Genomic DNA, 15,271 nt, shown 5'->3' with positions numbered 1-15,271 from the left:
GAAAATAATGTATTTCATTTATATACATTTTCCAGCTCCCGTGACAACGAAGAATGAGACAGTTTATACGGAAATCAGAAAAGCTGTTAATGGTAAGTCATTAACTTTAAAAAGGTCTAACACATAATAGGATCGACTATGTGACATTTTTATATGTAAATACTTTCTTTAAAAATAGACAAAAGTAGAAACAACTTGTTCATAACAACCAGTTTCCTAATAGTAAGACCACATGAAATTAAGAGGGTAGAAGCCGCGGTGGCACAATAGGTTAAACCCTTGTGCTGGCTGAACTGCTGACCTAAAGGTTGGCGGTTTGAATCTGCGAGATTGGTTGAGCTCCCGTCTGTCAGCCCTAGCTTCATGCGAGGGCATGAGAGAAGCCCCCTGCAGGATGGTAACACATTTGGGCTTTCCTTGGGCAACGTCTTTGAAGACGGACGATTATCTCATACCAGAAGTGACTCAATTTGCTTCTGGACATGATAAAAAAATTAAGGGGGTTTGTTTTTGAGTGGAGGCATAGAGGTTAATACCAAAGGAACAGAAATAACAAAGCCTGTGATAATGTACACACTGACCTGGAAGGGAGACCCACATCACAAAGAGATTTCTTTGTAAGATGGCAAGAATAATCTGTACATTAGTTTTAGTTTTATTCTCCCTGAACAAGTCACTCCATCCTTTCTTCATGCTATGCTGTGATTACAGTCCCCATCCTGAGTAAATCGTTTCCGTCTAATTTGGTTTTGGAATCATTTGTAGTTACAAAACCGTCACCACCTGTGATGAGTCATGGGCCATGTAGTCCCGTTCAAGGCACTGTAGTCCCAGATGAAGAGGAGAACTTGGGTTTTTCACCGTCTCAGTCAGAATTGGAACCTTCCCAGCCAGATTTGGGAACCTTGCACCTGCAAGAGATTTGTCTTCCAGAAATCTGTCAAACAAACCCTGAGCCTAAATCTCCTGTGTTTTCTCGCCACGAGTTTTGTAAACATCAGAGAGCTGTTCAAGCGGCCTCTCGTAGGAGTGCTAGGATAGCTGCTAAGAATTCAGCTGATTAAGCCTGCTTTCCATGGGAAACCTTAAGGAGTCATGCATCTGGACTCAGAGATTAGCTTTCGTTTCTAGTTCCCCAGAGAACTGCTCTTTGGTGGGAAAACTAGACCCTATTTAGGTGTTTTACCCACAAAGACATCTTGCGGAGTCAATTCGTCAGCTACTGGAGTAAGTTGTGTGTGGACAGCGCGCTCCGTTTCCAAGCCTCGTTCCTGTTTCAAGCCTTGTCCCTGATTTCAAGCCTTCGCTCCTGTTTCCAGCCTTGTTTACCTTCGCGGACCTTGCCTTGTTTTCCAGGATTCAGCCTCGCTTTGCTTCCCGGATTTTACCAAGTAATTCCACGGATCTTGTTCCTGCTCCTCGTTACCTTGTTGTCTTGAATCAAGCCTTGTGTTCCAAGTATCAAGTTATTTCCTAGCCTTGCTCAAGTTCATGGACTAAAGGACCTTGTCATCTCCCCTTACTTGCTTGGCAAGTGAGTGTTTCGGTTATTGGATTACAACTTTGGACCTTAATATTTCATATTGGACATTGTTTCTTTGGACTAATTTTGACCTTTCCTGAAAGGTCTAACTCTGGACTATTTTCTACACTTGTTTTTATTAACTTTATATACTCCTTCAATAAAGATATTAGATAGATTCTGGCCTCTGTGTATGGTTATTGGTGCCCTGCAGCCTGGGTCCTGACAGTTTGACTCCGCCACCCTAAGCACCAATTAACCTAGGCCAGAATGTCTACCGGAACCGTGCCGGGTGGCCAGCCACTTAGCTACACCATCGACAAGGAGGAAGTGGACCGCATCCGTGATAAGCTCAATGCGCAGGAGGGAGAAATAAAGGGATTGAAGGAACGCGGAATCCGTCTCCCAGCCTTGGCATTGCCAACCAAGTTTTCTGGAGAAGCTTCTAAGGTTCATGTTTTCCGTCGCCAATGCCAAGCTTATCTAGAGGCCCGCAATGCCGAGTTTCCCCAAGAAGACATCAAAGTGGCGTGGATCTATAGCCTTTTAGACGGGCCAGCGGCCAACTGGGCGACGGCGCTGTTCGACCAAGGTTCCCCACACCTAAGATCAGCGCAACATTTCTTGGATCACATTAAGGCGACTTGGGGAATCGAAGACAATTTGGAGGCAGCCGGCCATAAACTCCGGCGCCTCTCTCAGGGGGACAGACCCTTGTCCCAGTACATAGCCGAGTTCCGAGTGCTGGCCCACAGCACCGGATGGAATGATATAGCCCTCAGAGGACAATTTCGGGAGGGTCTCAACATCGAGATGTTGGAAGAAATTTCCAAAGTGGATCCCCCCCATTCTCTTGAAGCACTCATTGATCAATGTTTACGAGCTGAAGTCATGCTTGCCAACAGAAAACAATGGGTCCGAGGCCAGAGCGGTAGAGCTGGGGTGAAACCTCCCGCTCCCACCAGCGTCCAGCCGCGTCCAGTATGGAGACCCCCGCCACCAGCCCCATACCCCAGGGGGAACGAGGAGGTGCCGATGCAGTTGGGCAACGTGCGTCCCAGGTTAGATGCCGCCGAGAAGGCCCGCCGCCAACGCCTAAATCTCTGTTGGTACTGCGGAAACGGGGGCCACTTCGCTAGAGAGTGCCCAGCCAAAGGGAAGCCCCCCGCCCGTCTGGCGGCGGCGTCCTCCACGGAGATGAAGACGTCTGAGGCGGCTGGCACACAGCCGGCGGGGGAAGCCAGCGACCGGGCGTAGAGAGGCTCGCCAACCCGGTCAAAAAACCCACTCAAGAGCCGCCAACCGGAGTCCTATTTCTTCTAGTGGTCACCTTGTGGTCAGCTAAAAAGGGGCCAGTCATGGTCCATGCCATGATAGACTCAGGAGCTACAAACAATTTCATTGATAGAGAGTATGCCGACTCTCTGGGATTACAATACCATGACTTCAAGAATGCCCGTGTGGTGCAAGCCATCGATGGCCGCCCCCTCAAGACGGGTCCCGTAAGCCAGTGGTCGGAACCCACCAGAATGTGGATAAGGGAACATATGGAAGAAATTTCCTTCTTTGTTACCGAGGTTCCCCATTTCCCTGTAATTTTGGGAATTCCATGGCTGACACTTCACGACCCAAGCATCTCCTGGTCCAACAGAGAACTGCAGTTTGCTTCAAAATATTGCCAAAACCATTGCCTTGTAGCCAAGGTCTGCCATGCCACAGACACTGAACCCATTATCACCTTGCCCAAGAAGTACTCAGAATATTGGGATGTATTCAATGAAAAAGAAGCCGAGAGATTACCCCCACATAGACCTTATGACTGTGCCATTGACTTGGTGGAGGGGGCCCCGATCCCGCGAGGACATCTCTACTCCCTGACTGAACCGGAGCAAGAAGCTCTCAGGGAGTTCATAGAGTCAAACCTTCGCAAGGGATTCATCAGACCCTCTCAATCCCCAGCCGCTTCCCCAGTGATGTTTGTGAAAAAGAAATCAGGGGACTTACGCTTGGTGGTGGACTATAGAGCATTGAACAATATCACTAAGCGGAACAGCTATCCCCTGCCCTTGATCTCGGACCTACTAGACCGACTTCGGGGAGCCAAGGTCTACACCAAGCTGGATCTTCGGGGGGCTTATAATCTAGTTCGCATCAGAGAAGGGGACGAGTGGAAGACCGCCTTCCAGACTAAATTCGGATTATTCGAGTCCCGAGTTATGAATTATGGATTATGTGGAGCTCCCGCAACGTTCCAGCATTTTGTCAATGACATCTTTCAGGATTATCTAGATCGGTTCTTGATCATCTACCTGGACGATTTTTTGGTGTTTTCTAGATCACAATCAGAGCATGAGAACCACGTAAGAATGGTGTTACAACGATTGCGGGATCATGGACTTTATGCCAAGCTGGAAAAATGTGCTTTTGATCTACAAGAGGTAGATTTCCTGGGATACCGCGTCTCACCACTAGGGCTCTCCATGGACCCGGCTAAGGTTTCAGCAGTATTGGAATGGCGGGCGCCAACCAACAAGAAAGAGGTGCAACGATTCTTGGGGTTCGCGAACTATTACCGCAAGTTCATTCCAGATTTTGCCCGCTGGTCTGACCCAATCACCAGCTGCATCCGTGGGAAACAGCCTTTCCGCTGGACAGATCAAGCAGAGAAAGGGTTCCAGCAACTAAAGAAATTATTCACGTCCCAGCCAATCCTTCAGCATCCAGATCCTGAAACCCCTTTCGTTGTGCAGGCGGATGCCTCCGATGTGGCAATTGGGGCTGTACTCCTACAACCAGTGGGAGACCATCTTCATCCTTGTGCCTTTTATTCCCGTCAATTGACCGCGCCAGAGAGAAATTACACCATTTGGGAAAAGGAACTATTGGCCATAAAGGCAGCCTTTGAAACTTGGAGACATTGGCTAGAAGGAGCCAAATTTCCCATTGAAGTCCATACTGATCATCGAAATCTAGAGCATCTAAGAACTGCCCGCAAGCTAAATCAAAGGCAACAACGCTGGGCTTTATTCTTTGAACGTTTTAACTTTCAAATTCATTATGTAACCCCAGCCCAGACCAAGCAAGCAGATGCTCTGTCACGAAAACCGGAATACGCTGCAGGGCGCAAGGAGTCCTTTGAGTCCCAGCTGCTACAACCCGAAAACTTTGCCACGCTCACAGTGGGAAACACCAAATCCACTTCCATGGAATCAACTTCCCCTACTCCAGGACCCCTTTGTGCTCAGGAAATCAGGGCTAGTCAGCAAGCAGACGCCTGGGCACAGGACCAACTTCGCCAAGGACTACGTTTTCCCTTTTCGCTTAAGGATGGGCTACTTTGCTATAGAAATCATGTTTACATCCCCCCAGGACCGGGCAGGGAAAAAACACTTCGTCTGTGTCATGACTGCAAGCCAGCAGGGCATTTCGGGCTATTTAAAACCATGCATTTGATCCTAAGAGATTTCTGGTGGCCCAAGATCCGCAAGGATGTGGAAAAATATGTCAACACCTGCCCAGTATGCCAGCGCTCCAAGACAAGAAGAGAAAAGCCCTCAGGGCTCCTGCATCCCCACCCTACACCATCCCGCCCATGGGAAATAATCTCTGCGGATTTTATCACTGATCTACCACCTTCCTGTGGATTCACCACGATCCTAGTGGTGGTGGACCTTTTCACCAAGTTAGCCCATTTCATTCCCTGTGATGGCCTTCCCACGGCCAAAGAAACTGCAGATCTATTCCTCCAACATGTTTTCAGATTGCATGGATTGCCCAAGAGTTTGGTCACAGACCGGGGGTCCCAATTCACCTCTCGTTTCTGGAAGGCACTACAAAAACTATTGGGCATAGACTCTCGTTTATCTTCGGCTCATCATCCCCAAACAGATGGGCAAACTGAGCGCACCAATGCCACTTTAGAACAATACCTTCGCTGTTATGTGAACTACCAGCAAGACAATTGGGCTTCCCTGTTATCGCTGTCAGAGTTTGCCTACAACAATGGGGTCCAGGCTTCTACTAAAGAAACGCCGTTCTTTGCAAACTATGGCTTCCATCCACGTTTCTTTCCCCCTGTCATTGAAACCTCAGAAGTTCCCGCAGCAGAGGACTGGCTGCAGGAACTCGCAGCGGTGCAACAACTCTTGCTCCAGCAATTAAACCAAGCCAAGGAGGACTATAAACGTCACGCGGACAAACATCGCCAACCGGGCCCCGAAATCAAGGTAGGAGACCGGGTTCTTCTGTCCACTCGCTTTTTGCCCTCCCATCGCCCTTGCCGGAAGTTAGATGCCCGTTTCATTGGCCCCTATCCAGTGGTGGCGCAACTTAACCCCGTGACTTTCAAACTCCAACTTCCGCGCTCAATGCGCATTCATCCGGTGTTCCACCGCTCCCTACTCCTTCCGGCGGATGGTGTGCGTCCTGATACAGACCGACCGGCCCCCCCTCCTGTTTTGATGAATGGGGAGGAGGAGTTCGAGGTTGAGGACATTTTGGATTCTCGCTTTCACCGCCGTCGCCTACAATATCTCATTGACTGGGTGGGTTTTGGCCCCGAGGAACGCTCTTGGGAAGACGCTTCCACAGTCCATGCTCCTGATCTAACCCGCCGCTTCCATCAGACCTATCCCGCCAAGCCGCGGCCCCGCGCCTCGGGGAGAGAGTCCCGGTTTGAGAGGGGGCTTGAGGAGGGGGATAGTGTGATGAGTCATGGGCCATGTAGTCCCGTTCAAGGCACTGTAGTCCCAGATGAAGAGGAGAACTTGGGTTTTTCACCGTCTCAGTCAGAATTGGAACCTTCCCAGCCAGATTTGGGAACCTTGCACCTGCAAGAGATTTGTCTTCCAGAAATCTGTCAAACAAACCCTGAGCCTAAATCTCCTGTGTTTTCTCGCCACGAGTTTTGTAAACATCAGAGAGCTGTTCAAGCGGCCTCTCGTAGGAGTGCTAGGATAGCTGCTAAGAATTCAGCTGATTAAGCCTGCTTTCCATGGGAAACCTTAAGGAGTCATGCATCTGGACTCAGAGATTAGCTTTCGTTTCTAGTTCCCCAGAGAACTGCTCTTTGGTGGGAAAACTAGACCCTATTTAGGTGTTTTACCCACAAAGACATCTTGCGGAGTCAATTCGTCAGCTACTGGAGTAAGTTGTGTGTGGACAGCGCGCTCCGTTTCCAAGCCTCGTTCCTGTTTCAAGCCTTGTCCCTGATTTCAAGCCTTCGCTCCTGTTTCCAGCCTTGTTTACCTTCGCGGACCTTGCCTTGTTTTCCAGGATTCAGCCTCGCTTTGCTTCCCGGATTTTACCAAGTAATTCCACGGATCTTGTTCCTGCTCCTCGTTACCTTGTTGTCTTGAATCAAGCCTTGTGTTCCAAGTATCAAGTTATTTCCTAGCCTTGCTCAAGTTCATGGACTAAAGGACCTTGTCATCTCCCCTCACTTGCTTGGCAAGTGAGTGTTTCGGTTATTGGATTACAACTTTGGACCTTAATATTTCATATTGGACATTGTTTCTTTGGACTAATTTTGACCTTTCCTGAAAGGTCTAACTCTGGACTATTTTCTACACTTGTTTTTATTAACTTTATATACTCCTTCAATAAAGATATTAGATAGATTCTGGCCTCTGTGTATGGTTATTGGTGCCCTGCAGCCTGGGTCCTGACACCACCTCTCTATTTTTGACCCAGCAATACTTTCAGTTTTTCTTTTTGTTTTGTTCTCCTTTTCTTTCTCCTCTTCCCCTTCCCCTTTCAGTGCCTCTCAGATTGCAGTACTCTCACTTCCATTTAATGGGAACCAAACATGCCTTGTCCCATTCATCTACAAACCTCTTTTTTTTTTTGCTTAAGTAAGAATGCAATGAAAAGGAAATGATTTATTCTGATTTCAGATGCTAGCATACACTTTTAGAATAGTGTGCAAAGGAAGAAAAGGCTACAAAGGCTTGTAGAATGTAATCCCAGCTCTGTGTTATTAACATAATCAGTGACATCTTGTTCTTCAATTTCTATTACTATCTAATAATAATAATAATAATAATAATAATAATAATAATAACAACAACAACAACAACAACTTTATTTTTATACCCCACCTCCATCTCCCCGAAGGGATTCAGGGTGGCTTACATGGGGCCCCTTGGTGGCACAGTATGTTAAAGCGCTGAGCTGCTGAACTTGCAGACCAAAAGATGCCAGGTTCAAATCCCGGGAGCGGAATGAGCGCCCGCTGTTAGCCCCAGCTCCTGCCAACCTAGCAGTTCGAAAACATGCAAATGTGAGTAGATCAATCTGGCGGGAAGATAACGTCACTCCATGCAGTCATGCCAGCCACATGACCTTGGAGGTGTCTACGGACAACGCCAGCTCTTCGGCTTAGAAATGGAGATGAGCACCAACCCCCAGAGTTGGTTACGACTGGACTTAACATCAGGGGAAAAGCTTTACCTATACCTTACATGGGGCCAGGCCCAGGTGGATACAAACAATATGAAAAACACAACAATAAAAACAAATCAATAAACATATTAAAATCACATTTACAATAAAAAATTAATTGCTGATACTTAATTTTTAGTCCTGCTTTATTGAATGTTGCACTTTTTAGTAATACATTAGAGTCTCACTTATCCAAGCCTCACTTATCCAAGCTTCTGGATTATCCAAGCCATTTTTGTAGTCAATGTTTTCAATATTTTGTGATATTTTGGTGCTAAATTCATAAATACAGTAATTACAACATAACATTACTGAATATTGAACTACTTTTTCTGTCAAATTTGTTGTATAACATGATGATTTGGTGCTTAATTTGTAAAATCATAACCTAATTTGATGTTTAATAGGCTTTTCCTTAATCCTTCCTTATTATCCAAGATATTCGCTTATCCAAGCTTCTGCTGGCCCGTTTAGCTTGGATAAGTGAGACTCTACTGTACTTCTATTTTTTGTCTGTTATATTAGGGGGAAACTTTTGAAATTTTCTCCTCCTTTGTACCCCACATGGTTGATAAAAGTCAGAAGTGTTGGCCCTACCATTAGGCAGCAGATCTTCAGTGTCATAAAAGGATGGCACAATTGTTCAGGTTATTGAGATTATTTCTTTAGGAAAGGGTATAGGCATGTCTCCAGAATAAATGTCTGCCCTACAAAGCAATGCATCTTGGTGTAGCAAATTCTAGGGGACCATTTCCTACTTTGCAAAATGTATTAAAATAACTCAGGAAACAAGCATTTCTGCATTAGGTTTTCACATGGATAGCTTTCACTTTTGGTAACCTATGGGGAAACCTTTTTATCCCTTTTATCTACTTTCATCAGCCCAATTTAGTTTGAAAAGGGCATGTGTTATTTAAAATATGTTTTAATCAATATGGTTGTAGGGCAGGAAGTTCACTGAAATGAGGTTCGATTAAAAGTATGGACTGAATTAGACTGATAATAAACAAGCCCCCTTAATGTTGCATTTTTCCCTTTCGTTGGTGCATATATCCAACTACGGCTTCAGTTATTTTTGGAATTGTAATAACAGTGTATTGTTCTAATTGCATCAGCTTTTCCTGACTAATACACAGGAAAAGTGTTTCAAAGAGATAAACTGGGCATCACACAACAGCAAAGTACTTTCGGAGGCTTTATTGCATTACTTAGTGAAATGTAACCATGCTGATGTTTATGGAGATAGTTTTTTATAGTAATGATACTGAAGCAACCACACAGAGACATGGTGCTTGCTTTGGAGTGAAAGGGGAAATGCAACAAATGTCAGGGTGGATGAAATTCCTTGAGTTCACTTTTCAAACACCTCAAGCCTCCATCCTCAAAAAGCATTTCTTAACATCATTCTGTCATATTTTGGGAAGAAAATCCAGGGCAACCAAGTAACACAGTTCCCAACAGAGCTAAGTCTTTGGGGAGCAACAATTGAGCAGGAGAACTGGTTGTTCTCTCTGTCTCTGACTGCACTCCTTCATTTTTATTTCTGAAGATTGTAGCAGTCATTAATTATATAATAATATAATAGTAACTTTATTTTTATATCCTGCCTCCATCTCCCTGAAGGGACGCAGGGCGGCTTACATGGGGACAAGCTTGATCCAACAAAAATTAAAACCAAACATAGATTAAAACATATCTCAATAGAATCAACAACATTACAACAAGACAATAACATAAAAACAGCATCATCAATAGCCAATAGTCTGAGCAGTAATAGGTACTGAAATTCTGGAGGAAGGGAATTGTACAATAGAATTTCAGAACAGGGCTGGTGGATAAAAATGCAATGGCCAATAATAAATTACAAGTAAAAAAAGCAATGTCAGTTTAATTTAGAATTGGAAAGGCTATTTTTGACAATGCAACTCCTAGAATCCTCTGTTCTGCATAGGTGAAAGTGAAAACCTGAGAAAGAAATTATGCTTTTTAAAACCTGAGAGAACACCTTTCTAGTTATCTTTAGGTCTTCCAGCACAACTCTATGGACAACTTCAGTGTTTCTAGAAATCACTAGGTCCTCCAGCACGACCGAGGAAATTGACTATAGAGTCAAATCCATGAAAATCAAAACCACAAATATGGAGGAATGACTAAGGACCTCATCACATGGATGAGGTCCTGTGGAGTAATTTGCCAGTATCTGTGATGAATCCCCCGGGCAGTGGGACAATCCTGGCTCCCCGCAGCCCACCTCGCACACAGCAACATTTACCCATTACATATGGGGAAGCGTCGTCACACAGCTTCCCCTGCACTGGCCCTGTGGTTTTCAACAAAACATAGGAAGCCTCCTGTGTTCCTGGCACAGCGTTGTAGGACACTTGCACCACAGTTGAGCCACAGAGCCCCACTGAAAGTGAGCCTGCATTGTCTGATGGGTGTCATGGGACTCCATGGCTCAACTGGGACAAAGGTGTCCTACGACGCTACAAAGGACTCATGTGATTAAGTGGTTATATTCCCATCTGTGGAAAACTATAGAGCTGCACTACCTACTCAGCCTAGTGACCATGTGTGTATGTGTGTCCCCGTCTTCTAGCCCAGCCATAAGAACCAGAACTATGTTATTTCCTTCCTTTCCAAAGGCTGTGAGAAATGGGTTGTTCTCACATTTCCTAACCTCCCACATCCAACTTGAGAATCCCTTCTCCTGATGCAACGCTTCCTATTAATTTTACTCTACTAAAAGAGTTCTTTCATTAGCCACTTAGTTTTGTAGTGATGGAAAATATGGTCTGTGAAAGGGGCCATTCTCTGTTGCGAAACCTAGAATAGGGCTTATTTTTAGGTGTTGTGGATATATTTGTGGATTTCGCATCTTTTTTCTTTACAATTTCCAGCCATCCTTCAATCATGTCTACATTCATGCCTGTCAGTTTAGGATTATATTTGTGGATCTGATGAAATGGATTCTGGCCCAAGAAAGTTTATGACATTAGGTAGTCACGTCTTTGAATACCTATGAAGACATTTTGCAGATTTTGGTGGAGCAGGCTATGGTTCTGCACCTCTGGAAATCGTTCTAATCAACATGCTCTGCATGGAAAAATGAGTCAGTTGCTAAGAAACAGCCTGTTGAGAGAGGAAATGCTCAGAATCCCACGGTCGACCACAATATGTTATGGAAAAACAAATATTCTTCAGCAGAAAGAGGCATGAGAAAACTCTGCTTTGTTTCACACTTTGGAATAAGTTGGTAGAAATGGTTCTGTATCACAGGGAACCTTCTTTAGCAACTTCAACTTCCAGACTTCAAAACATTACACCCCTTGAGGGTCCCCTTCTTTGGGCTCAAAGACTCTTCCACACAAAAACCTACAAACACCTTATGTTTGAAGTTTTATGGGTTGGAGTGGATATTTTATAAACTGAATAGTCTATAAAATCATTGAATTGTTTCTCATGTGAAGAGACACCTCATGCCTATTCTGTTCTCATTCCCAACACTTTCTAAATTCAAATCTTGCAAGAACCTCTTCACTTACCATGTTTTGAGGATTATCTAACCTGTCTATATGCTTAGCTTATACTTGCACGAATATTTGGCCATATTACATTTCTTTTCATTGCTAAACAGCCTTTAGAATTTTGTTTTTCAGTCCAGTATCACTGCCTACCTTCTTTCTTTTGAAAATAACAACAGTGATTACAATATGACTTCCTAGTTGAATAAATTGTTGGAAACCCAATACCTAGAATGAAATATACAGTGTGGGTATTTTCATAGATATTTGATATGTAACATTATAAACTGAGAGCTAATTATTTCAAATCAATATTGAAATTTAGTCCCTTTCCTCCACCTTGAATTCTTGTTGTTATAGCTTTGTTTTATTTGGCAGTTACAAAACTGATTACAACTGAAGCCCGAACTGTTAGGATGCACTAGTCAGGTTCCACTCATTTTGAAATTACTGTATATACTCGAGTATAAGCAAACCCGAATATAAGCCAAAGCACCTAATTTTACCACAAAAACTGGGAAAACTTATTGACTCGAGTATAAGACGAGGGTGGGAAATGCAGCAGCTACGTGTCAATTTAAAAAATAAAATAGATATTAATATTTGAGGCATCAGTAGGTTAAATGTTTTTGAGGCATCAGTAGGTTAAATGTTTTTAAATATTTATATAAAACTGTAATTTAAGATAATAATAAGACTTTAATATGATAAGACTGTCAACTCTGAATACCTATATTGTCGGAACACAGGCGCCTTAAAGAGCCACACACACAATACTTAGTTTAACAAAAGGTTTATTGCAACTCAAAAACTGGCTCAGAAACACTTGACTGCAGTGTCTCTGACCAAAACTCAAAGTTCTAGCCCAAATTGGGCTCAAAAAGAAGAACGGAAAATAATCCGGGTTAAACGGATGAATAACCCGGATTAAAACGCAGTCAAATGAAATTGGAAGCAAACAGCGCTTCCTTGAAGACAGCGCTGCACACCGGGAGTAACCAAAACCAGTCGAAGTTCCAAAATAGCCATTGAAGAAGGTCCAAACCAGCGTCGTCTCCAAAGTGTTTACACAAGCCGCAGTCGAGTCAATCCAAAAGCCAGGAAAAGGGGAAAGCCGCACTCACGATAAGCCTATCCAAGGGTAGTTTCCGAAGTCGTTGGACAGCCGAAGTCGAGTCAATCCAAAAGCCAGGAAGGGAGAAAGCTGCATCCACGATAAGCCAATCCAATCATAGTTACCAAGGTCGCCAAACAGAGCCGAAGTCGCCAGTCCAAAAGTCCAGGAAGGGAGAAGACACACTCACGATAAGCCAATCCAAGTCGAAGTTTCACAGGAACCAGGAATGCCAAGCTGTAGAGTCCGGACCCAAAACCCAACAGGAAACAGGCAGTGACAAACCTACGCAATAACGACACTTTGCCTTCTGCAAAGAATCCTCATTTCTGACCCTACTTTTAACTTACACATCATTATTCGAAGATGAGCTGGACTCCACCCCATCGTCATCCCCCACAGCTGATCCTGTTGTCACACGTGAACCCTGGTTACCATTCCTCCAGCTCCTCCATCTCCTATCAAGACTTAGGTTTCCCCATGACCCAGATGTATCACCAGTTTGCCAGTCCTTCTGTCCTGAAAACTCCACAAACTTATCACTAGAAGTTGGCTCTGCACACATATCCCTTATTTCTTGTACCTTAGTCCAGTCCAATGTGCCCTCCTCATTCTCATCACTCCCAGACCCATCATCCTCAGAGAAACCCAAAAATGACTCATCCTCTGTGGGAGCAGTAAGTATATCCTGGAGCTTCTTCCTGAAGGTGCAAGACAAGGACACTTCATGCAAACCAGGGAGCTGCATTTCCATTCTATGCAGCATGTTTATAACATACATCTTGTTTTCAAAAGTTTTGAAGCTTGCCAAGTTCAGAATGAAGCATAGGAACTGCAGAAATTATTATTGTTTTTCTTTTCAAGCACAACTTAGAAATTAAACAGAGATTTTGTCAAAGGCTAAAAATGCCTAGAGGCTATGTTATAGATAAAAGCTGGATTAGACTTGTTGCTGGCCTTGTAGAATTTTATTTAGACTCATAAAGACATGAGCTTTCCATTGGTATTTTTCCAGCCCCACCCACCCCACTAGCCACTGTGTAATTAATAAACATCCCTCCACTTGATGTTTTGGAAATATACAAAATTTATAATTTCCTCTTTCCTGGTAGCACAATACTTAACATACCAAAAAGTGCCTTTAAATAATTTATTTCAAATGTGTTTCCCCCCTAAAGGCCTTCAGCACCACTGCTTTTGGTCAAGGGGTAGCTTTACTTTATCTAGATCCTGTTGTTCCAGATAAAGGAATTGAGTCAAATTCGACTTACTGTATTTGACTGCTATTTTCCACCAAAAAACCAAGCCAGTCCCATATTTTACTATGTAGCAGAACCTAAGAGAAAGGAATTCCAAATTCAGATCCTTTCCTCTTAATCTTGGAAGGCAATCCTATGTCAAAGCAGAAGTAGTAGCCATTGAGACTTACCGGTACTATTTCATGAAATAGGTGCAGAAAAACAGAAATGTGGCTCTTTGTGTGAGCGTAGCCTTGAGATGTTGTTGCAATTTGAGAGAGATGCCTTATAAGGATGTATAAGTCACATTGGCTTTATATATACATAGAGTCTCACTTATCCAACACTCACTTATCCAACGTTCTGGATTATCCAACGCATTTTTGCTGTCAATGTTTTCAATACATCGTGATATTTTGGTGCTAAATTCGTAAATACAGTAATTGCTACATAGCATTACTACGTATTGAACTGCTTTTTCTGTCAAACTTGTTGTATAACATGATGTTTTGGTGCTTAATTTGTAAAATCATAATCTAATTTGATGTTTAATAGGCTTTTCCTTAATCCCCCCTTATTATCCAACATATTCGCTTATCCAGTGTTCTGCCGGCCCGTTTATGTTGGATAAGTGAAACTCTACTGTATTTCTAAATTTTGCTTAACTGAGTGTACATAGATGATACTAGTAGAACATGAATGTAGAGAGTCTAACAACAGTTTAAATTAATCAACAGTCTAAATTAATATTGCGCTTTCCCTTTCTCTTTAATTTCTATATTAATGATATCGTGAAAACACTATCCTCTGACAATCTACATGGCCCTAAAGTTCTGACCAGAACTATCAACATCTTACTTTATGCTGATGATATGGTGATCATGGCAATGTCTCCAGTGGGACTGAGAAGATCTCTGGCAAAATTCAATTTGTACTGTGAGCTAAATTCCCTCATTTTGAACAAGGATACATCCAAAATTATGGTAATTGGAAAAAAACAGGAAGCGGTACACTTGCACCCTAAATGGTGTACATTTGGAACAAACTAATAGCTACAAATATCTAGGTATTACATTTTCATCATCTGGTGCTTGGTCTAATCATATTACTCATAGTATACAAAGAGCAACAAAAGCAGCAGGTTCCATTTACAAGCTGTACCATCATAGATACCCAGGCACAATCAGGCCTGCCCTGGAAGTCTTTAAGAAAAAAATAATGCCAACACTCATATTTGGGGCCGAAATTTGGGGGCACACCAATTTGGCCAAGATCGCAGCCTTCCAAGTTAAGCAGCTTTGCACTCTTCTGGGACTTTCCAGAACAACACTGATGGCTGCTGTAAGGGCAGAGCTAGGAATGCTCCCAGTAAAAGCTCAAATTTTAATGAGACAATTCAATTACTGGTCAAAAGTAAATCAGATGAATTCCA

General features: G+C 43.5%; 1 protein-coding gene across 4 annotated transcripts in view; it reads left to right on the top strand.

Moving 5' to 3' along the window:
- The window catches only part of pecam1 (platelet and endothelial cell adhesion molecule 1), an 85,280-nt gene that overhangs the window by 47,002 nt on the left and 23,007 nt on the right, over positions 1–15,271 (top strand). For all 4 annotated transcript variants that reach the window (XM_062971133.1, XM_062971135.1, XM_062971132.1 and 1 more), the window contains one exon: positions 36–92. In XM_062971133.1, the coding sequence (XP_062827203.1) occupies positions 36–92 (57 nt within the window). The remainder of the gene's footprint in view (positions 1–35; positions 93–15,271) is intronic.

This window comes from Anolis carolinensis, chromosome 2, assembly GCF_035594765.1.
Source record: "Anolis carolinensis isolate JA03-04 chromosome 2, rAnoCar3.1.pri, whole genome shotgun sequence".
NCBI classification, from domain to species: Eukaryota; Metazoa; Chordata; class Lepidosauria; order Squamata; family Dactyloidae; genus Anolis; species Anolis carolinensis.
Note: the sequence above shows the minus strand (reverse complement) of the source record. Positions and strands in the feature narration are given on the sequence as shown.